Source organism: Ursus maritimus (genome assembly GCF_017311325.1).
Source record: "Ursus maritimus isolate PB19 chromosome X unlocalized genomic scaffold, ASM1731132v1 scaffold_X1, whole genome shotgun sequence".
NCBI classification, from domain to species: Eukaryota; Metazoa; Chordata; class Mammalia; order Carnivora; family Ursidae; genus Ursus; species Ursus maritimus.
The window spans coordinates 27,555,667-27,579,954 of record NW_024423319.1 but is presented as its reverse complement, the minus strand read 5'-3'; the positions used below and the strand labels follow the sequence as shown (position 1 = coordinate 27,579,954).

At 46.3% G+C, this 24,288-nt stretch overlaps 1 protein-coding gene across 3 annotated transcripts in view; it reads left to right on the top strand.

Moving 5' to 3' along the window:
- The first annotated feature begins 15,323 nt into the window (after positions 1–15,323).
- The window catches only part of GRIA3 (glutamate ionotropic receptor AMPA type subunit 3), a 282,865-nt gene continuing 273,900 nt past the window's right edge, over positions 15,324–24,288 (top strand). The window contains exons 1-3 of one of the 3 annotated variants that reach the window (XM_040628382.1): positions 15,324–15,441; positions 15,704–15,830; positions 17,022–17,180. In XM_040628382.1, coding sequence (XP_040484316.1) covers positions 15,722–15,830; positions 17,022–17,180 — 268 coding nt within the window. In that variant the 5' untranslated portion in view covers positions 15,324–15,441; positions 15,704–15,721. Of the gene's footprint in view, positions 15,447–15,522; positions 15,831–17,021; positions 17,181–24,288 lie in introns of those variants that run through there. The other 2 variants (XM_040628376.1, XM_040628391.1) reach the window with 2 other exon arrangements.

The window sequence follows — 24,288 nt, the reverse complement described above, 5'->3', positions numbered from 1 at the left end:
CGTGATCCCGGCATTCTGGGATCGAGCCCCACATCGGGCTCCTCCGCTATGAGCCTGCTTCTTCCTCTCCCACTCCCCCTGCTTGTGTTCCCTCTCTCACTGGCTGTCTCTATCTCTGTCAATAAATAAATAAAATCTTCAAAAAAAAAAAAAAAGAAAAAGACTCAAAGAGCACAGATTTGCCCTGGAACCCCCAGCGATCCTTACACTATCTGAACACTTACTTCTGATGGAAACATAAGGGGGGGAAACAACATTTAGCCTCTTATCTATCTCTTTGTCTGTAAAATGGAGGCTGAAAAAAAACATAATAGCAGTGATAGCAGCTGTATAAACAGAAAGGCAGATAAAGAAATGGGCTAATGGAGGAAACCAGAAAAGCACACATTTCAAAGGTGTGGTATCAGCAGAGCTAATCTGGAAAACTAACCTGGGTTAAGGTGTCACTGACTAGGATGAACACATTTCCTAGATTATACAGTTTGTCTGATGTCCTGGTTTAATTATTAAGTGTCCTCTTCCACTCTCAAAAGTGTCCCAGCTTGGACAATAAACAATGCAGTGACCCTTATGAAGGGCTGGTGACGGTGTCAGGCGGATAGATGAGAGCCGTGCTGAGTTACTAAGTGCCTTTGGGTCTCAAGGCCTTGGAGTGATCCGAGTTCCCCGACTTCCTGACTCCAGTTCGGAGGAGCTGCCTGTTTGCCGTGATGCAGAAACGTTGGGAAGCCATGCACCGAATGTGGGAAGTACCGCCATTTTAACAGAGGGTGTCCCAAAGGACAGGGTGAGGACAGGAATTTCAGAAAGTAGAACAAGGCCCGTGAGGAGGATACAAAGAAGGTGACATGGAAGCCCTAGAAGCCCCTCAAGCCACACTCAAAAGAAGAACTCACTCCTAAACACAGGGCTGGACCTGATCCAGGTACGCCAACTGTTGCCTGTCGTACTCTCCATTTTCACTCATAAAGCAAATAGTGCTTGCTCTAGACAGGATCACTCAGTCCTGGGCTAACATTCCTAGGTGCTCTTTTACTTAGCCCTCAACTTGTAAGAAACGGAGCAGTCCTCGTGCAATGCCACATCCAGAACAACAATGACAAGGACCAAAAAGAAAAAAAAAATTAATAGCCTGGGCACAGAGAAAATACATGAAACTAATCCACTATCTCTGAAGAAATCCACTACATCTGTAAAGAAAGAAGAATCATTTGATCATAAACATCGGATTTCAGTTCTCATCTTACAGCACCAGAGAGGAAATTGTTCCAAAATTGATAACTTGTGTTTTTCCTTCCCAAAGTTTGTGTTCCCATCCAAATTGCACTAAATCTTCAGAGACATTGCCTTCTGAGCCCAAAACCTATTTCCCCACCTAATTCTCATCTCTGGGTAAATACTTGTAATGTATCTAGGAAATCAAAGACATAATTTCTTTTTCAATATATGCAAAGACATTCGTCTCCTGCGGTTGAGAAGATGAGTCACACACTACGAGGAAATCAGAGGAGAGCGGATGGGGGCTTCTGGGTAGCTCCTTGCCCCTCTGGCACTAGTTTTATTGCCCTGAACAGCACCAGTGTGTGGAAAAAACCCCAAGGTTCTGGCCTCTTAGCTGCTGCCAGGAAAAGCCAGCGTTATCTCAACGTACACTGAGGAGCAGGTGAGGAGAGAAAAATAAAAAAAGATAATCAAAGCCCTCCTGCTGCCCCCCTCGCCTCTAAGGTCTTCACCAAGAGCCCCAGACTCGGCTATTCTATCTTGTGCTGTGTGCATAGAGAGCAGGTAATCAGCAAAACTAATAAAAAATGCATTCATTACCGCAGAGCGGCAGTGGGTGAGAGTGACTGCAGCTTTCATTGGCAAGTGGTTTCTGCACTGGCACAATCCAATCTCCGTGACTCTTTGGCAAAACCTTTGCATCCCCCTGCCTTCCGCCTCTCCCCCCACCACCCTAGCTGGCTCTGCCAGGCTCAGCCCCGGTTTTCCGTTAAAGGCAATCTGATTCAGACACTTGACGATGTTTTCCCCTCAATCACCACGACGTTGCTCTGTAAAAGCTGTTTTCTGCCTAATAAGTCTTCCGAGTATTTTTAAAAAGGTGTTTCTTCACTTTAAAATACATTTTTCTCTTTGTTTTCAAAGCAGGAAGCCATTTTCTGCCAGGGCTAAACAAACTCAAATGCTGACAGATTCTGCAAATGCACGAGCCTTTCCTGCTTTGTCCAGCTTAGCAACATGGACTCTCTCGGAGCCCCCCCAGAACCAAAGAAGCTCAGGGGGATCTGGGCTCAAATACGCTGTCGGGTCTGGAGCTAATAACAGTAATAGCTAACGTTACTGACCATTTATTCCGTGTCAGGTGCTATTCTCTGCACTTTAATTACCTCATTCCACCCTCGCAACAGCCTGGTGGGGTATGGGTTACTCATCATCCCCATTGTACTGACGAGGGCTGTGAGACCCAAGGAAGTCAAATCACCCTAACACTAGGCGTGGATGGAGGATTTTGAACCCAGGGAGAGTGGTCCTCGCTCTAAATCACCCACCATGGTTCTGATGGAAGAAGACAAGCATGGCACTCTACCCATTTGCCCACCCCCTCTCAGACTATAAAGTTAACCCTTCCAGGGCATGTGACTACCATTCAGTAAATAACTGTTTTCTAGGACAAACAAACAGTACTTCGTCCATCCCCTGAAAAAATCAATCTGCTTTAGCGAAGGTGGAGAGAGAGATTCATGAAAACAAAATAAAACGCTTTCCCAAGTCTTTGTTTGCTCCAGTCTACAATGCTGGTTGAGTGGCCCCTGAGTTTGTGTGGCATAGACGCAGCTATCTCCTCCCTGCGCTTTGAGAACACACAAAGTAGCTGGGATGTCAGAACAGACACACACACACACACACACACACACACACACACACAGGGTGATGTGGAGGCAGGGTGGCATAGAGGCTTCTTGGATCTCATTTCACCTCCACAACTTAGAGCTGTGTGGCCTTGGGCAAGTCACTTAATCTGTGTGTGTGTGTGTCTTAGTTTTACTGGCTGTAAAATTGAAATAATAGCAGTACCTAGCTCACGGGGGTTATGCGGATTAGATGAACTAATGTATTAAATCTCTTAGCACATACCTGGCACATAGTATGCACTTGATAAACAATAGCTCATACTATAATTCCTCTCCCACTGACCTGAACTTTACAGCTTATGTTATACATGCAAGGCTTCAGCAAAGAAGTGAATGGTGGCAATTTGAGGCAGGGGAGGGTGCTACCATATGTATTTCATTAACGTTTCAACTTGACCCAGATAATCTGGCAAGTTACTGACCTTGCTTCAGAAGTATACTTCGAAAACATAACGGATTGGAATATTGGGGTTTTGGGGAACCAGATATTTCCTAATTTAAGCTTTGGTAACAGAAGCCTTGAAAAATAAACAGCCCGAAACTATGCCTTTTTATCTAAAGGAGTCTGTCCTCTAAATTATAGGGGACTGTGGGATTCTTTTTTTTTTTTTAGTACAAAATAGCCAATTTTTTCACTTGAGAAAATGATTTGCTCCAGAGTTCCTTTAAGTTACAAGCACATGTCCTGGATTTAAAATAGAATTCAATTTACCTAAATTCATTTTCCACACAAATTTTTAGATGCATGCCCACTGCATAAAGCAAGGTTTGCCCATATCATAAGGTATAGCAGCAAATTGCTGCTGTCCATTTCCACTTGGTCGGCGTTCACCACCCAGCCTCTTATCATACTGTGGCCAGCTACAGACACACTCAGCCAATTTCCATGTTCTTAAGAAACCAGAAATGTTATACTAACTCAAACCTCCAATTCTTCTCAACTGCCATAGTTCCTTAATGGTAACACAAGGACTGCTTTCTGCCGAGTACCTTGCAGATGGTACCAACCACTTAGCTGACAGAATCCCGGAAAGAAGTCAGAAAGAATGGGTAAGTTTTGACGGCGAGGAGGCAAGAAGAGAAAGGTTATTCTCCTTTTGTCCCACGACATCCTTCCTCTACTCTTCTCCACAGTGCTCTGCACCTCAAAAAGCCTTGTCTCAAGCACAAGCTATGGTCACTACTCTCTGAGTTTGCCAAATTTAACCACCCAGTTGAAAGGGCATTTGGTCTCTTCATTTTAGTCTGTCCATGAAATCAGAAACCTTTTCTCCCTTGTATTCCTCCTAACTTATGACCCATAATGGTAAACAAAGCACCACTGGATCTCGCTTTAGGTTAATTCATGCATTCATTCACTCATTTGACAAAAGTTATTTAGCATCAATTACGTTCCGGACATTTTTTCTGGGTGCTGGGATTACAGCAATAAACAAAACAGACAAAAAAAAAATCCCCACCCTCACAAAACTCACCATCTTAAATAAACCAAGTTAGTAAATACTTAGAGTTAAGATATAGAACTACAGACTATTCCAATACCAAGGAAGTTGGTTCCCTCAAGTCTCCCTCTAGTTAGAAAAACAATAAAGTGTGGGGCGCCTGGGTGGCTCAGTCATTTAAGCATCCGACTCTGTATTTTGGCTCAGGTCATGATCTCAGGGTAATGAGATCGAACCCCGAGTCAGGTTCCAGGCTGGGCGTGGAGCCTGCTTAAGATTCCCTCTCTTGGGGCACCTGGGTGGCAGAGCGGTTAAGTGTCTGCCTTCGGCTCAGGGCGTGATCCCGGCGTTATGGGATCGAGCCCCACATCAGGCTCCTCCACTATGAGCTGGCTTCTTCCTCTCCCACTCCCCCTGCTTGTGTTCCCTCTCTCGCTGGCTGTCTCTATCTCTGTCGAATAAATAAATAAAATCTTTAAAAAAAAAAAAAAGATTCCCTCTCTTCCTCTCCTGCTGCCCCTCCCCCACTCCCTTGCTCTTGTGCGCGCGCTCCCTCTCTCTCTAAAAAACAAACAAAACCAACAAAGTGTTTATAATTTTCAAAAAAATGATTAGTTTGGGAATGTAAGCATTCCATCCATTTATGTACTTACTAATCACACTGTTCCTAATTCCAACAAGACTTGGAAATAACCTATGATAAAAGACTTAGAAATTTCTTGAGGTAATTTGTTCGCCACGGCCATGAATTTAACTTGAGCAAAGTCAAGTATTATACTGATGGAGAAGTATAAGATTTCAATTATCCAGATGCTATGGCTTTGTGCTTGGGTAATTGGTCTGCAATTATTGGAAACACCCACAAGGTGGTGGTAATGATGCCATAGTTTATAACCATATCAGAAGGGCAGGTTGATAATACAGGTATGATTTACCTGAAATGAAGGTACACTGTACTTCTCCAACCACAAAATTTTGTTTCTCAAAACCCTTGTGTCAGAATTCACGATTAAAGAGCTTAGGATATTTTTAAGAAACTTCTTAAGAAGGTTGAGATCTTGAGTGAGCTCATGGAAGCCCTCGTTAATTCATTCAGCACACCTCTACTGAGAAGCTTCTGGGTACCAAGCATTATGAAAGGCATGTGAAAATGATTTTTGTGTTCACAAAATATACCATAAAGGAAGCATCCTAAATAAAAGGAAAAAACAATGACACTTTTCGCATTCAAACTTGTTCAACTACTCTCCATTTCCTTGTTTAACAGATGCTTCTCAGGGTCTCTTTCCTTTCAAGCTTGTATGAAATGCTTCTAATTTTGGTTTGCATTAAATATGGGGATAGTAACAGTACTTACCTCAAAGAGTTAAGGATTCAAAGAGACAATATACTTTAGTCATTTAGCAAGTACCTGGTCCTTGGCAAGAAATATATGCTAGTCATCATCATTGTCGTCATCACCTTGTTGTCGTCATCATCACCATCAGGGGAAAAAATAAGTTAATCTGTATATACCAGAAATTCGAGTGAAAGCAATTCAGAACTGGGGAGGAGTCACTGCTTCCCCTTTATTAGCAAAACATGACAATGTTCTAGACTTTCAGCGGAACATTTAAGGGGGACGGGGTGTTTGTTTGTTTTTGCTTTGTCTTGTGTTGTTTTGAATTTCAAGGCATTGCCTCACAGGGACTTTCTTAGTGTGGTGCCTCTGGAAATAAAATGATCTTCCCCTTAGGGAACTCAATGTGAGTTTGGATAGCAGGGTAGGTAAGATTGTAAGACCACTCTTTGACTGGCCGCCTGCCAAGATACAGTGATTTTAAGTGATTTTTTTTCTCTTCCTTTGTAACACGGAACTTCTCTTGGGACCTGTGTTACCCACTGAGGGAGGCCAAAAGAAGCAGTGAGGAACTGTTTGCAACCTCCCTCGAGGAAGCCCTTTCATTTCCTTTAGACCCTGTAGGACCCTTAGTGAATGAGTTTCTCCCTGGGGCTTGGAGTCAGGAACCCAGGGAACCGAGGAGGGAGGCGCTCCTGCTGGAGAGCAGGCAATGCCCTCAGGGCCGGCTTCGTCCCCGTGACCTGTGCAGCCTCACAGGACCCCATGCTAGAAGGGCCCCGTGCTTGCCAGAAGGGCCCTGGGGTTGCTACCGTGCTCTGCGGTCTCTGTCTTGAAAGTCTTAAAAATTGAACAAGGGGCCCAGTGTTTTCATCTTGCATTGGACCCCATAAATTATACAGCCAATCCTCTCTGCCCTGAAGAGTTTCTAAATACTGGGTGGACCTTGCTAATCACTCTCCCTGCTGCTACTTAGCAAACTCCAAGCCATTCCCCACCCTTGAGACCCGCTAAGTGTGGTGGCTCAGTGAAAACTAGCTTTCTGACAAACCCTGCACTCTGAGGATCATTCTAGGATATTTTCGTACCCGGAAGCACTGTACCCAGGAACTGTAGGTAGCTTGCAATGAATTAAGGCATAGGAAGTCAGAAAGCCTTGGTGTCAGGTTTGGGGAAGTGATGGGCATTCTGACCTGTCTCAGTTTCTTCACCAGAGAACTCTTGCTATAGAATGTCTAGAAAAGTAAAAGCAGTAGTAATTCTCTGAGAAAGTTCACATTTCCTTATTTAACTTGAGCTAATCAACTTTACCAATCTGAATGTCACAATATTGAGTGGGTTCTATTAATGATCTCTCTCTCTCTCTCTCTCTGTCTCTCTCTCCTCAGTGCCTTATATGAAGAGGCAGATAAGATATATCCCCAATTCACAGCTCAAAACACTGAGTCGCCAAAAGAATAATTTGGGTCTAACTGCAATTAGAATCCAGGTTTTCAGATACCTGGTACAATATTCACAGTTCTGAAAAAACCAAATGGTGTGGAAACCATTTGGTTTTTTAAAACTCCTATTCTGAGTACATAGAAAGAGGGTTTCTTAACAGTGGCACTATTGGCTTCTGGGACTGTATAATGCTTTGTTGTTGGGGGCTGTCGTGGGCATTATAGGAAGTTTAGCAGCATCTCTGGTCTCTACCTACTGAGTGTAAGTAGAAATCCGCCCCCAACCCCCCCACTGCCAGGTGCGATTATCAAAAAGGTCTCCAGATATTGCCACTTGTCCCCTGGGGAGCAAACCACATGCAACCGATAACCACTTCAGGAGAGCACTTCACTATTTAAAGGGAACATGTGGTGAACCCTTTCGTAAACTACTCTCTGCTCTCTCCAAATTTGTATTTCCACATACTAGATTGTCTTAAATTAGAAGATACCTTCTTTTCAAAGGAGAAAACCACCAATTTGGGCTGTGTGGGGGTAATCACCCAGAAAAATGTGATGCTTTTCTTTTCCCCAAAAATATTATTATGTTCATGGAAGTGATGTCACAAAGATTCAACAGAATGTGCTCACAGCAAACAGATTAGAACAGATTCAACTTTAGCAAATCCAGCAATTCCTCTTTAATAATTAGCTACAGTCAATATCTGAAAAATTCAACTGCTTCCGGCTATCTTTTCATTCCCCTAAATATGTGGAATTCACTTTTAAAACAAGAAACGCAGACCTTCCTCTATCTAAGGGAATGTGAAAAATACCTTATTCCTAAAGATAGCTACGGTCAAACCCCCTAATCACAGAGATCAGGAAACAGAAATTAAGTGGCAGGAGTGGGAAACAGACAGATACCAAGTCTTCCATCTGGCCCTCGAAGCAACCCATAAGCCACTCATTGCCTCAGCTAGATGTACCAGACAGTTGAGCATCCAAACTAAGATACTTATAAAAGCAAAAGGGGGCATCGGTAATAATTGTGCTGGGATGGTGGGTACAAACTGAATTGTCCTGGGCAAACCAGGATGCGTGGTCACCCTAGCCTTGGATTGCTCATCGAAACACACCACTACCAGATGCTTGTCATATTAGAGAACCCAAATCTTAGTAGCTTAAAACAAAACCATTTATCATTTCTCACCCATCTTCAGGCCTGTGAGTCAACTGGGCTGGTTCTGCTCCATGCATCATTCATCCTTCTTGGACCAGAAAACTATCCGCTACGTGTTCTTCTCATGACACCCACAGAGGTGAAGATGGCAAGCGGAACTGCCATGAGTTTCCTTAAGACATAGGCCAGAATTTGCACACTGCCACTTCTATCCACATGCCACTGGCCAAAGCAAGTCACGTTGCCAAGCCCAAAATTAAGGGCCAAAGAAATAAACCGCCCACGATGAGGTCATGATAAAGGCATGGATGCAGGAAGGAGTGAATAATTAGAGTACTCATTCAATCTAACGCATATGCTTCACCCGTCCCAACCTCATCACCACCACCCCCCCCACACACGTACCTCAGGAAGGCTGGGGGGGAGTCTGTTTACCTTCATACGATGTGACATGATGCTGACTCAGTTCCTGACATACAGTCATGTAAGCTTCAGAATCCGGAGTCAGTTTCTAGTTTTCATAAGTACTCTGAAAAATGGAAATTTTTTCCAGGAGAGTATAAAAGCATAACTCCTCAGCCAATCGGCATCCAGATTCCTTAATAAAATTCTCAAATCTGCTCAAACATGTAATCCATCCCCAACTCGGGCTGGGAGGCAGGGCCAGTTTTAGGTTGGGGGTTAATTTCCCCCAGACTTGCCTGTACTATTTGACAGTGACAGTTCCTAACCTTCCCAGAGGAGTAAAAAAAAAAAGGCATACATTAATAAAAATGTCAACAATAACATCTATGGGAGATAACCTGGAATAATTCACAATAAATTAACACTTCCCATCAGAGAGACATTGCAGCTTATAAGAATGTCACTTTGTGAGAAGTGGGAGTCCCAAAGCCATGTGACTTCCATCTGCAGTTTACAAGCCCATTCAGAGCCCACCAGGGGATAATTACTTGCTAAGATGTACCCATCCCAGCAGAATATATTTGTTATGATTCAATTCTCTCACAGCATGAAGGAGACTCTGGTCTGGTGGATAAAGCCCTAGAGGGATAAGAAACTCCATTCCCCACCGCTTGGCTGTGTGACCTCGAGCTGTTCACTAAACCTCTCTGATACCTCAGTTTCACAGTCTATGGAGCAACACCCCAGACCTCTTTTTACCCCTAGAAGGACATGAAGAAGAGTCACGAGATCCCTATCTGAAAAGATCTGAAAGCCTATTTGCCTCTACCCAGAGGAAAAGGAATTATTTCTACATTCATTTCTCACCCTGGACACTCAATATAAAATGACTTTCTTAGGAGCAAAATTAAATATCAGGCAGATGCATCGCAAACTGAACTTCGCGGAATGAGCTACTGAAGTCGCAGAAGGATCTCACCATTGAGCAGCCTATACCTCTAATGGACCAAAGACAAGACTATTCAGCAAGTTACCACGGGCCTGTAAAGATTTCAGGAGCAAAATGATTGCCACCCACAATTCATTAGGAGCAGACCTTTGGCAAGATAGGGATTTTAGTGGTTATTGTGGTTGTTTCCACACACCCTCCATATCCCCCTCCCCCACTGTGTGTCCATCATGTGGTTTGGAGAAGGGTAGGGGAGAACGGACGCTAGGAATGGGGTATCATCCTGTCCCTCCATGCCACGGTGATGGGTTCAGGTAGTTCAGGTCTAAGCATGACATTACTTGACCACAGGATTCAATCATGAATGTTCGTGTGAGTCATTTTGAACCAGTGCTGCGAATGTGAAGACAAGGCATGCTACAGATATTTTGCCATAATATGGTGGGCCAAAAAAAAAAAAAGGAGGAAGGAAAAGAAGTTAGGTCTTTGATAAAATTTTTGAATTACTAAGTCTAATCAATTCTCAAGTAGTCTTACCGCTGTCTCTTCCAGAAATGTGAGTCAACACATCTCTCTTATCATTTAGACCAATTTTGTGGGTTTTGTCTTACCTGAAGCACGAAGAATCCTAACTGACATAGCAACTGAAGGAGTCAAGAGCATGGTCATTAGCCCTGAGAATACCTGGAGGAGGCAATGTGAAAGTGCTTAGTCCAGAGAGAAAAAGTTGGAACAGAGGGACTAGAGGGGAAAGATCATCTCCAAGTAACTATGCCCCCCAAATAGCTCCTGGAGATATCCTCAGGGCAAAACAAACGAGTTGTAAACACCCTTCCCATCTATAAAAAGCAAGCCAATCTGAAAATACTTCAAAATAAACAATTGCTTCCATGGCCATGCTCACCTGGTGGGACTGTCTCCTCCTGGAAATTGCTATGGATCCATTTCTGGGCATATCAAACCCAAGTTCATAAGACCTCTCCTCTGAGCTACACATAAACTCCCACCAGAAGCAGTGCCAACTAGGCCCATGCCTAGAATTTCAGCTCTGCAGGGCTGTAGATTTATTCAGCAACACCAAGGATGCCATCTACATAGAGAACTTCTACGGAGGTTCCTGGAGGGGGAGTAGAGAGAAGATTGAATGACAGAGAAGTTAGATGGAAGACCCAGGCTTTCTTATTTGTCACACCCAACCTGGGTCTCCAGACATGACTGGACTCTATTCTTCCCAAAGAATCCGGGAACGAAAGCGCAAGAGAGAGCTGTAAAGAATCAGGAGTACCTAAAGTAGTTCCTTGATTAGAATTAATCAGGCTAAAGAATTAATTAGGCTAAAGTTGGGACAGTTTTTCTGACCCTAAGATAATCCTGCCTCATCGAACCATAGGACCACAGAACAGGAGAGCAGTAAGGGTCTTTAGAAATCACCTTGTTCTATCTTCTTTTTTTGATGGCATGGGACTGAATCTGGAATAAGGAAAGTACCTTGTTTCAGATCTTTGAACACCTTCCTCTGTACTCCCATGGTACCTGGTGCTTACTGTTTTCACAGCACTTACCATGTTACATTGTCATTGCCACTGAATACATTTGCTCCTTCTCTGAACTTGAAATTCATTGAAAGCAGAAATGTTCTTGCTCCCTTATATCCCTGGTGCCTACCAGAGTCTGTCACATAGCAGGTGGTCAAACGTTTGTTGAAGATATCAAAGTTTCAAGTCCAGCAGTGAGGAAGTTATCTTTCTATTAGGCAAAGGGTATAGAATCTTGGTTTCTTTACTTTTAAAGGGTACAGCAGTTTCCTTCCAATGAATCAGGATGATTTTTGTCATTATTTTCCCTATTTCCAAGGTATCAAGTGAACAAGTATGAGAACCAACGTCTAGTTAGATCTTCTCCCCCAAATCCACGGGCCGACATTTCTTTCTGCTTACCCAAGTGCCTCTACCCCAAGCCTGAAACCTCACGAAGAGAAGCACCACTTTCCCTTTTGTATTGTAAATGTAAAACTTCGGCTTTTCCTTCTGCCTCAACATCCACACAAACCAAACAGGCTGTGAGCACCCCACCCAAGTGACTGGGTGCCCCACTGCGATAAGGCTGGCCCCTGCCACAAGTTCCCCTTCTTGCCCTCCCCGACTGTGACCTACCATCATTCAAAACCAATGAAATCACCTCAGGCCTTTTGCTTGTGTGCTCCCTCCTGATAAAAGCTCTTGCCTATGAGTCAATCTCTCTCTCTCCCTCCTCCCCCATCTGCTTGGTTGAGCCCGCTCCTTTGGCGCTCCCCTGCCCTGTGAGGCCTTCCTGCATGGCATACAGTGACTCTGTTTCTCTAAAACTTGTGAGTCTAATAAACTTTATTATCCGGTGTCTCTCTCGTGTCCCCTCTTGTGGCTACAGCTGACTAACCACTTCATGAGAGAATACAAACAACTTCTCCAAAAGAACTGCAATGAATTCTTTTCTTGCCGCTTAAACTGTCTCGTAGAGCTCATTAGAAATGCAGACCATGGGTCCTAAGACTACCAGGTAATTCCGAATCCAGCAGAGATCCCTCTTCACCACAGAGAGAGAGCTAGATGTGGGGCTTTGTTGGCAACTTCTGGCAGCTATGATGTTGCTAGTACAATCTCTGGCTCCTCACTGGAAAAACAAAGCTGAAGTTCAAAAAGCATCTCACTGCTTTCTTGCGTGAGAGATTGAATGCAAAAGAATTTGCATGTATTATACGGACTTTTCAACCAACAGCAATATGCCTGGTTCACCATTGTGTCCCTGCTGGCTCAGATGGGACTAATCCAATTCTGCCAACAGCTGCCACTGACAGCTAAAAGTTAAAAAAGTGGCAGCAGATGAAAGAGAGGAAAACAGGTAGTGGGCAGGGGAGACTGAGAACAGGAAGGGTAGGTGCCATTTACAGTGATGAATCCAATGGAGGATTTTCAAGGGCAGAGGCGCTGAAATGCCTTTCTTCTGCTCATCTGTTTGTTACTGATCCACCCCGTTACTCTTCAAGCCAAATGACAGTGAAAGTGGCCACAGATCTCTTCATCCACCTCTTCTGATGGCTAGCCAAGCACGGATGGGGACCCGGATGCTTTCGGGAGTGAAGTGAGGTGTGCTGAAAGCCAACCCCCTCCATCCAAAATGTATTGTCAACACCACACCTGAAATCAAACAGAAACTCCTCATTAGAGTTAGTCCTTTGGGGGGCGCCTGGGTGGCACAGCGGTTAAGCATCTGCCTTCGGCTCAGGGCGTGATCCTGGCGTTATAGGATCGAGCCCCACATCAGGCTCTTCCACTATGAGCCTGCTTCTTCCTCTCCCACTCCCCCTGCTTGTGTTCCCTCTCTCGCTGGCTGTCTCTATCTCTGTTGAATAAATAAAAAAATCTTAAAAAAAAAAGAGTTAGTCCTTTGGGTCAAGGCACTGAAGGCTCCTATTACAATGCAACTATGTCATTGAAAAGGAGGAGCGTATAGGGCCTGACACAGACGAGAGGTTCTCTGAATGTCATTTTTCATATCAAATTGTCACCGCCTGCCATTAGAACCTTAGTAAAGATTCATCTGCCAGATTCTCTCCTGTCTCCAAGGGTTCTTGAGGAACCCTGATGGGAGGATTTTGTTGGAACACTGGCAAAGACTTGGTCGCAGAGTGTGAGGTCTGGGGATGGTGGAGAAAGGGGAGGCTGAGAGCATGAGGCACTTCGGGGGAGAAAGGGCACTTTTAAAAGGTGAGAAAGAGGGAAGAGAGTTTGGAAATGAACACTTATTGATTCTTCTGTGAGTCAGGCACTGAATTAGATGTTTTTGTGTCCACTATTTTATTTAATCCTTATCTAATCCACAACCACTTTACAAGGAAAGAAGTAGTAATATTCCCATTTTGCAGATGAGAAAACTGGAGTTGAGATTAAGAAAGTCATTCAAGGTCACACACAGCCTATATGTAATATAGGCTTGAATGTAAACCTGTCTTCTAAGCCTACATTCCTGAACCATGCCATGTCACTCTCCACACTTGTCAAGGCATGGCCAACCTGGTCTCTGCTACCTCCTTGGCCCTAATGCTCCAGCCACTTGCAAATTCAGTCTCCTGTGCCAGCCAGGTTTCTCTTCCATTCCTAGCATGTACTATCTAAATGGAGATAAAAGATTTCCATGAGTGGTGAAATACAGATTTTGCATTATCAGAATGGATACAAAGTTGGGGAGAGCCTAGAACCATTTTTCTGGTTGCTCGAGGGTTTGGAAACTTTCTATTCCAGGCTCCAATCTGTGTCATGCCAAATCCAAAGTTCTGGAGTCACTGGTGGACCAGTTGAGCCCCTGCCCCGTATCCCCTGCTCCACGCATACCAGTTTCCTGTACACTGGCAGCAAAGTTCATTTTTCCCATAGACCAGGAGGAGAGGATATGAAGAGGAGCGTTACTGGCACGGAGAGAAATAAAACTTGTCTCTTCCAGAGTAGCTGGAGTAGGAGTGAAAGACTTGGGAGATAAGGAAGCTTCTTTTCTCCCACCACTGGAGAAAGGGGCTAGGGAGAAGAGTCTGCAGCCCAACACAAGATCTTGTGGAGGGGACCATCCCCCAATAGAGATCCAGGCCACACTGCCTGACTCGGAAGGTTCTTTCCTCCCCTTAGAACAGGGAGTAAAAGAGAACTGGGGGGGAGGGGAATTGATAGCCTCTGGGGTCATCAGTCAGGGGCCCAGGCTGCTTGGTCCAGAGGCTACGGCAAGGGAGCAAAGCAGCTAGGAACAGTTTCCTCCAACCTTAACTTTCAATCCCCTACCCTTATCCCAGCACATTCCCACACTTCTATCCTCCTTCTCGGTGGGACTGAGCGTCCTTTTCATTAACCTTTTAGTTACCACTTCCACGCACATACTTTTCTACGCCCTCCAAAACAGTCAGCCTCACACTGCCCATCACGGCCCTCTCCCCGCCGCAAGCCCGGCTGTGCACTTGGGTAAGGGGAGGTACTGGCCTCCCAGAGCCATGGGGTGGGGGACGGTTGTTCACTCGCCCTCGGATCTCTGCTGTAAAAACTGAGCGGCAGGGCCAGGCATGCGCAGCATCTTCGGGCGCATTGTGATGGGAACTGCTTCTCCGAGTCTCTACAAAGACTCCGGAGTAACCGCTAACCGCCCCCCCCGCAAGACCCCTCTTCTTCAAGACAGACACGCAAACGCTAAGGCAATGCAGCTTTTCTTCCTTTTTTTTTAAAGGGCCAGTTGCCGCTTGAAAGGGTAGCCCACGTGAAGACTAGTGTATTTCTATCGATCCCATCTCCGGTGTTGACAAACGCCAGCGCCGAGGCTTTGCAGTCCGGGGCTGCAGTTTGCAGTGGAGCTAAGCGGTGTGCGGCTTTAATTCCACGTCAGATCAACTTTGATCAATATCCCCCTACCGGCCCAATTGGAAGAGCCCAATTCACCGGCGCTGAGCCTTTTCGCTCTTTCCTTCTTTTTTCCCCTCTTTAGACCCACCATCTTCTGGGGGAAGAAAAGTCTCGGATTTTCTTTATAATTTCTTTCTGTCTCGCGCTCTCTCTCTCTCTGTTTCTTTGGGGTTTTTTTTGTTTGTTTGTTTGTTTGTGTTGTTTCTCGGTGTTTTGTCCTTTTTTGTTTTGTTCGGTGTTTTAGGTTTTTATTCTCTCTCTCTCTCTCTCTCTCTCTCTCTCATTCTCCCTCTCGTAGTGATAGGGAGAGAGATCGCTTTGGCGAACCGAGCTTGCAGCCAATGAACCCGCCTTCCAGATTGGTGTGAAGACAGAAGTGAGGTGGGGGGCGGGGAGGGGGTGTGAGAGAGCCTGGAGAGGGAGCAAGAAAGGGAGAGAGAGAGAGAGATTGAGAGAGAGAGAGAGAGAGAGAGAGAGAGAGAGAGAGAGGAGGCGGTGGAGGAGGAGGACTAGTGTGGGGTGGAAAGGAAGAGTGAGCGAAAGCAAGTTGAAGGGAGGGGGTGTAAGAGCCGGCGAATTCTTTTTCTTTTTCTATTATTATTTTGACGACTCCTGAGTTGCGCCCATGCTCTTGTCAGCTTCGTTTTAGGCGTAGCATGGCCAGGCAGAAGAAAATGGGGCAAAACGTGCTCCGGGCGGTCTTCCTTTTAGTCCTGGGGCTTTTGGGTCATTCTCACGGAGGATTCCCCAACACCATCAGCATAGGTAAGCGCGAGCAAGCAGCCAGTGGGGCCGGGCTCCCCTGCGCCCGAGATCACTGCCCCGGCGGGGCTGCTGCGGCCGCGGGTCCCCATCCTGCATGGCCTGGGGAGGGGACCGGGGACGGGGACCGGGCAGGAACCGCGGGGATCTGAGCCCCAGGGAGCCGGCTGGTCTGGGGAGCGGCGGGGACGGGAGGGGGTCTCCTGGGGCTGGGGACGGGAGCGGTGGGCTGCCGGCGTTTCCGAGAGGAGCGGAGCAGGGGAAGCATGCGGGAGGCCGGGAGGCTGCAAAGGGGCGAAGAGTCGCGGCTTTTCGGCTGGCTGCTCTGGACTTTGCCATGGCGTGCGTGCCGCGGCTGGAAGTTGTCCCAGGGTGATGCCGCCTGTCTGGCCGCGCCAGGGCGCCCCGTCCCGCGTGTCCGTCTGTCGGAGACCGGCTAGAGCTGGGGGAGCTGGAAGCCCACCCTGGATCCCCAGACCCGGGCGGCAGCCGGAGTCGGTGGCGGATGGGGTAGGAGGCAGGGGTGAGGCAGGGAGCCGTGCGAGCGAGCCGGCGGGCGGGCGGCTAAGTCACGCAGACCACGAATTCATGAATTGCCGCCGTGTCTGTCTGGAGCCCGGCTCCCGGGCGCTGGGAGAGAGTTCTCTCAGCTTCTGTCTTGTATTTACAAGTCGAGAAGTTAGAATTGGTTACTGAACCAAACCCCCGTATTGTCCGGTGGGGTGGGAGATGGCTACCGGGAACAGGATGGGGCAGCAGGGGGAATGGAATTGTTTTTCTTCGCAACCCTTCCCTTTGCACCAGGAAAAGATGAGCCAGCTTGTGGAGATGGGCGTCGGGGTTGGCGGGGCGGTGGGGGGGGGGGAGAAGTGGAGAGGAAGCTACTGCCTGAGAAAGAACCAAGTCCCGCGCTTGGTTCCATCGTCCTACCCCAAAGCAGCCCCCTCTTCCCCCTCTCCCCTTTCCCCCTTGTCTCCGGCCTCTTCTCCTCCTCTTCAGTCAGGAGGAAAATCTGGTTTCTCTTGGCCAAAATTTGAGTTCACAAGAGTCTAGAAAGACACACAGGTTGAAAATCAATAATCACCGCACACCCCAGTGCCATTGAGAGATATCCCCTATCTGTATTGCTCCCCAATTTCTAGCCGGTCCGGGGGGGGGGGACACGAACCAAATCTCGGTTCCTTTTGCTTCTAGGTGGACTTTTCATGAGAAACACGGTGCAGGAGCACAGCGCTTTCCGCTTTGCCGTGCAGTTATACAACACCAACCAGAACACCACGGAGAAGCCCTTCCATTTGAATTACCACGTAGATCACTTGGATTCTTCCAATAGTTTTTCTGTGACTAATGCTTGTAAGTAGATGTTTTTCCTCCCTTTGGGACCTTCGGGACCTCATTTGCATTTTGCTCGTGGGACTTGGGGTCTGCGTGTGTGCTCGAGGGGGGGTGATTGCCTCAGTAGACATTTCAGGGGCTCTGGTCAATCCAGGTCTCATGCGACATCAATCAACTCCGTAGGTTCCTGCTGAGGGACTTCAGGCAGTGCACAAAACTCTGTTGTGAATAATGTTAGATGCAGAAGTTTTATTTTCCTCCTTGCTAAACTGGCGTTCCCTCCCCCACACCCCCCTCTTTTGACTGGGAAAAAAAAAGAAAGAAAAAAATAGCATGGTTGTTCAGGGAAATTTCTTCAGATGGGATGAAAAAAAAGAAACCTCTTGATTGAGTCAATTCAGGATGTACATTACTTGACTGTTAAAGCTCCCGCCTGGCTGTAGGAATGAGCTGAATTTGACAATCACCTAATATTTAGGAGCCAAACATGAGAAATTCTGCAAACAAGTGACCTTGAGGCACAGATCAGGCTGGGTTCCCTGGCCTCTTTCTGTCCTATAATATCACCTTTCTTACTGAGAGAGCTCTGATAGGAACTGATAAGACAACAAACTCATTACAAGTGATGAATGCCTGGCAAACTGAAGGGTAGGGAGAAGAAAGGGCTCGGGTTACTATTTGGGAAGCTAGTTCTATCTCCCCTAGTATTGTTCACCACCACCCCCCCCAATTCTTAAGGACCACACAGTTCTTAGAGCAAAAGGTGGAGGGGAGGGGAGAGGCTTGCTGCAGAAAACCTGAATATCAAAAGAGAGGAATTTCATCAGCCCCAAAGCCATTTCTGAAATACCTAGTTGTGCTCCGTGATTATTCTCCTGGAAAGGGGACATGTTGAGGAGTAAAACCATGGGAAACCAAATGACCATAGCCTGTTGGACACAGGTTTTTCTTGAATGGAATGTTTTATGAGAAAGACTGGTAATTCTTCATCTAAGCTTATTTTACTAAAAGTTTTCACAACAATGAGGCTGATGATGGCATAAATATGTTTTGCTTTTATGGCTGGTATAGTTTGGCATTTGGAGTTTATTTTATTTCAAGAGAGAAATGATATTTATATTTCATTGCGGGAAACTTTGTATATAACTTCCTTCAAATTCTTCTACCTCAAGGGATATGTGACTTCCAAAAACTGTTGAAAGGGTCACCAAGGGCACAGTTTCCTTGGATTTTGAAGGCTTAGGTCAAGGGGATGGTGGTGAAGTACTTTGCATGAAATATGACACTTTAGCAGGTTTAAGAAAATTTTAGCTGAAGGTACAGATCCTTATATGAACATGTTCTGAGATACTCTGTATTTGACATTCATTGGCTTTCCGACATTGACAAAAATAGGAACTTATTAATTCCAGCTAAGTGTGAAAGTTACAAAATGTCTGTCTATACTTTGCATCTTATTTCAGTAATCCCAGCCTGTCGCTACAGCACTTACAACACACATCTGACTCTTAATCCTGCAGCACTGTGATCTTGTCAAGAGGCTGAATCTCAAATGCAGTTTCCTAAGTATCAATTAGAACAGATTTAAAACCAAATACAGAAAACTAGCATGATTTATTAATAATAATGAATAATATTTATTTCAACTCACCTTAGTGTCTTTCTACTAATGAGGACTGGGATAAGAGTGCCAATTAACTTCTTAGGAATAATTGTTTTCCAAGGTCTTGGGTCCTGTTTTTCTATGGTCAATTCAGATTGACGCCCACCTGCTCAGGGCCATCGGAACCCTACCAAGTAGCAGGAAGGAAATGATACTTGCCGCGTGAAAAGCTCAAGCTTGAGAACAATTGAGGCAATAAGTCATTCATATCAGTGTTGAGTTGCCTTAATGTCTTAACCTCCCTGGTCAATAAAGCAACAACCATGGGAAAGGAAAAGAAATTGATCAGCTCCCATATGCCCAATCCACAGCACTTCTGTTTAAAAGCTTACAAGGCTAGGTTATGGCCGGGGGCTTGAAAATGTGAATAATGGGTGTGGCTCACTGAGCAACAAGAAAGACAAAACAAAAAAGTGACCTTGCTCTTAGTTATGTCAAATACACATATATGCACACAAAGACACACACAGGGGAAATATCCAGAAACCAATGATGTGTACCCAGCTGCCTGTTGCACTCTCAGACTTCACAGCTCAGAAGACATAGGAGGAAAGCTACCATCTTCTCTGGTCCCCGAAACAGTTCCTCTCTGAATGTCACAATCATTGAATGGGGGCCAGATCCCGAAGCTGTCTCCGGGCAGCTGCTGCTTAGAAGCTTAGTATGAGAAAGATGACTAGTCCAACCACAGTCTGATTGTCTCTGAATGCAGAAACCATAACAGTACTAGTTCAGGGCTCAAGTCTGGCAGGTGACTCCAGGTTCCATTCTTCCAACTGATTGCACTGTTGTGCAGAGAAGAAACCCCCGGATGCTCTCTCCTGCCCCTTCCTGGCGACCTAGGGCGAATTGGCGAAAACCCCTGATGAGTCCAAATCTGGTCACCCCCACCTCTCCTATCTGGTTCAGTATGGAACAGGAAGGCAAAAATTAAAGAAACTTTCCCCTATTTCCGTTCAGAATTCCTAGTTTCAGCCTGTCCTAGCCCTAGAATTGATTTCTTCCCAGGATATTCCCTGCGTCCCCAATCCTTGGGCGGGCACACACTTTCCAGGGCTTAGGTATGCAGGTAAACAAACTCCTGAAGAATAAACAAAGGCTAATGCTTTTTGTATGTGTCCTGCTCCACATCCCTTCCCCCAACGTATTCAGAAGGTTTCCTCACAATGAATCCCGGCAGCAGTTATTTAAAGACTCTTCTTCACCAGCAACCAAAAATTTTTTTTTCTTTCTTTCTTTCTTTCTTTCTTTCTTTCTTTCTTTCTTTCTTTTTTTTTGCACAACCCCCAAGAGTTTTACTTAGACAGACTCCAACTTCGTTCCGTGTCTTAAGAGGACAATAAAAGCCTCTTTGGCTTTGAATCGTAGTTCATTTGGGATCTCGGTTCAGAGGTGAATTGAAGTTTATTGAAGACACTCCTCTGATTTGGAGCATCTGGTCCCATTTCATAGGAATTAATTGAGTTTGCTGTCTGACTTTTCAGTTTAGCTAGATGACCCTGGAAAGGAGGGAGGTGTGACTGCCGCGGTTTCAGGATCCATGCGTTCACACGCACAATCAGTGTGTATAAAAAGAGATGTACACACATGTTTTTAAGTTACATGTCTGCTCTTGAAAAACCCCATCTGATGGTCCGCGGGCTGTGGGGGTTGTGGAAACACCGAGGGAGGGCCCGTTCTCATTTGCGTGGCTTGGCTGTCCTGGTTCCTCGGGAGCCCCCTCGGATTCCCTTGAAGTCCCCTCCTGTGTCTTGCTGCTGTGCAATTGTAGTGCACTGCACACTACATCGCCCCAGCCTCTGCAGTGTCAGCTCATTAGCACACAGATCTCATATTCCCTCTCCACACTGTCATTGCAAAAATTGCTGTTGTACACCTTTACAGCCAACAAATGTGCTCGTGGATTACGCACTGTTTGCAAGAAGCAAGGAAAAGGCAAATGTAACCTTAAAGGTTATTCACCACGGAATTGTGCTCTAAACGTGTTGGCTTAAATAAAAATCTGTTGATGGAGGCGCAATAGTGATGGTGGGACTTAGGAGTGCAGGCTCTAATGGAGCCCCAGGCAAAATCCCTTTGGCTGCCTAAACCTAACTCATCAGCTGCACATTTTTATTCCATTAATTTTTTTTTCGAGCCCCGTGAAATATACCTGCTGAGAGCACGCTCCTTTTATAACTGAGCGCATTTCGCTACCAAGTGTACTTAGCTGAGACAGGTTTCCGTCTCTTTGCCCACAGAGTCACAATCTAATTATCTAATTATTCTAATTGCCAGGATCCTTTTAACTGTTTAGGTCCATTTGGGAAGGAAATGTCTCCCCTGATCTGCTTCTCTGCTCTTTGGTGGGTTTGGTTGGGTTTTCGTGTTGGTCTTTTTTGAGTAGTCTTTGGACCCAGGGTGAAGACCTCCAGCATCACTGCTCCTGCCCTCAAACAGATCTGCGTTATGCTAACCGATGTCCACTGCTCCCGCTCCACCGCCCGCCCACCCCCAGCTCCCCATCTTTGTGCCTCTGCTGCTGTCCCTCTCCTCTGTCTGCTGGCCAGCCTTCAACAAGCTCCCTGGCTTAGCCCACTTCTCAGCCCCTCTGGCCAGCTGGCTTAGCCCACTGAAGCACGAAGAGGTCGCCTCCGTGGTGCCAAAGACTTAAGTCACCTTCTCACAAGGTTTATTATGGGTTTTTTAAAATCTATTTTTTATGTGGAGAGGAGGGAGGAAGGTGATGCTGTTCATTTGGGCCATAAAAATAGATGGCAATCAGCAGGCTGTAAAGGTGAGCTTCTAGCAAAGTGCACCGCCTCCCCAGAAGGCAGCTTCCTGTTGATCTACTAAGTGGGGGCGGGGGACGGCCGGGAAGGGTCTGAGCGGAAGGAACAAAGAAAACTATTGTTCGCTCTCTCTGCGTACAGCCAAACGAGCCACGGTTTTTCTTCCTCTCCGCAATTTAAACTTTTCCCCCCTAAAATGAAGCTAGTTTTCCACATCCCCCCACTTCGACCTCTATCCGAGGTTTCTGTAGTTCTGCCTTTTCTCCCTCCTCCCCAGGATGGAATGAGAACAGTGGGAGCTGGTTGAGATTTTTATGCTCTGGTTTTGGCTCCTGGTGGATTTATTTTGAAATGTCATTATGAGGGGTAGTCAGAGGTGATTGGCTGATTTCATTTTAAGAGACTGGAAAATAAATAAGGCTCCCGAGGTGTTGTTGTTCGTCTTCCTTTGTGGGTAAGAGATTCGTCATTTTTATACGGTGGGTTAAAGGATTAATAGACGGCGTGGATTTTCAGAGAGGGCCAGAATTTGAGAAGAGGGAATTCGTAACTTTGGGAGAGTAAACATGCTTCTTCGGCTGCTTTAGCTCTGAACTCAGATGGAGACTGCGAACAGATTTGAAGGACCTTTGACAAAACTTTCTACCTTCTCTGCAGGTCAGGAATATTATCTGCATACCTTACCTGGTCGGTTAAAAGAAGTCACATTTTGACTTTGTTCCTTTGGCTTTGATACTTCGGGTCTAATTAGATAAAATGCCCACAGGAGGGTGCAATTCAAACCTTAGGTGGGGGCGATGGGTGTTCTTCAGCGGGAGTGTGGGAGTCGTGCAGACGCAAAAGGAACTCCCTCCCGCTCGGGAAATGTCTGCGCTCCAGACGTAGAGCTACAAATAGCCTCAGCCTGTGTGGGGGACGAGCCTTGAGCGAGGGCAGCAGCCCCCCAAAAGGGGTCAGTCCTTGGCAAAAGGTGAACCCAGGCAGAATTTGTCCTCTTTCACACTCTGCTTCTTCTCTTGCCATAATTTCCCCCTCTGGCTCTGCCTGCCTGGCCCACGACCTCTTGCTGCTCTCCGAGTGGCCCCTGACTGGCATCCCAGCCACAATAAACTTACCCAGGCACTGTTCTCCGCTCTGGACTTTCCTGACCCTTCTCGGTCAGAATATCCCTGGTCTTGATCTAGCCTCCCGAGGGCCTGCAACTCTACTTTAGGGGTGACAGCATTTTACGTCATACAGGAATCTAGCTGAAAGTGGCCGAAAAGGGGTTAGCATACCTAACGGGAATATTTGCTTTATTTTTTTAAAGATTTTATTTTATTTATTTGACAGAGAGACACACAGTGAGAGAGGGAACACAAGCAGGGGCAGTGGGAGGGAGAGGAAGAAGCAGGCTCCCAGCAGAGCAGGGAGCCCGATGGGGGGCTCGATCCCAGGACCCTGGGATCATGACCTGAGCCGAAGGCAGATGCTTAACAACTGAGCCACCCAGGCGCCCCAGGAATATTTGCTTCAAAACCAGAGACTGTGGGAACCATAATGCCTCAGTTTCCAGGAAGGAAAGCTACTCAAATGGGTGTGTTTCTGGACGTGATGCACAGAGTGGCTGTTGGCTCTACCCAAAGCAAAGATCAGCTGGCCCTGGTCATGGAAGACCTCTACAGGCCAAAGTAAAAAGCTACCTGCCCATGGGAGGTTCGGTGTAAGTACACAGGGCAGAGGGCAGGTGCGGCTTCACCATGTCGAACCTGGCCCTTGTGGTAATTGGGGGAGCAGCCACAGTTCATAGGGATTCATTTGATTTAGGAGGCAAATACGTATGGCATTTTTTTATATGTCAACCATACCTCGATTAAATGGGCTAAAAAAGTGTAAACTTTTCATATGCACTGCCAAAAGAAAAAAAAAAAGAGGCTGTTGTTGAATCTGAAGGTGCCTCTGTGGGCATTGGCGGGAGATACACCAGCGTGGAACCGAGGTCATAGGAGGGGAGTAAGGTGGTGAGGAAGCTGAAAAGTCTCATAGGAAAGTTTCCTTTCCCTGGGCTGGCACGTAGAATGTAGGGATTACAAGGCAGCATTCTCCCCCTCACAGACCCTAAATGGTAGCTCTGGAGGGATAAGGAGAGGAAACAGAGTTGCCAAGGACCCCTTAACCCTATGGGACCCAGTTCAGTCTAGAACAGCACCTCCCAACCTTTTATGGGCACAACAGTCACCCGGGAATCTTGTTAAAATGAAGGTCCTGATTCAATAGGTCTGTGGTAGCGTCCGAGAATTTGCATCTCTAGCAAACTCTGGGGTGATGCCAGTGCTGCTGATATTCAAACCACTTTGAGTAGGAAGAGTCCAGAGCAGGGAGACCGCGATTACCAAAGAAAAAGGCTCTCCCAGACGAGCTCTTACCCCTATCTGTACCTCTTTGCCTTCCAAAGAAGGTTCTGTAAGAGACACATTTGGCTCATTCAAGGATGTCCCTATCACATTCCCAGCAACGCTGTGTCCCATTCAGCCATGTCTGTAGGTGGCATGATTAGATGTCTGATGAGAGCGTCTACTTAGGGTTGCTTTTTGTAGGGATTTGGAAGACTGGAAGGCAGGCTGAGAGAGGAGGTAGCTCATGAGCCAGGATGAGATGACAGAGTCTTGGCTTCTTGCCACACCCAAAGTGTCCCTTTTAGAAACAACCTGCC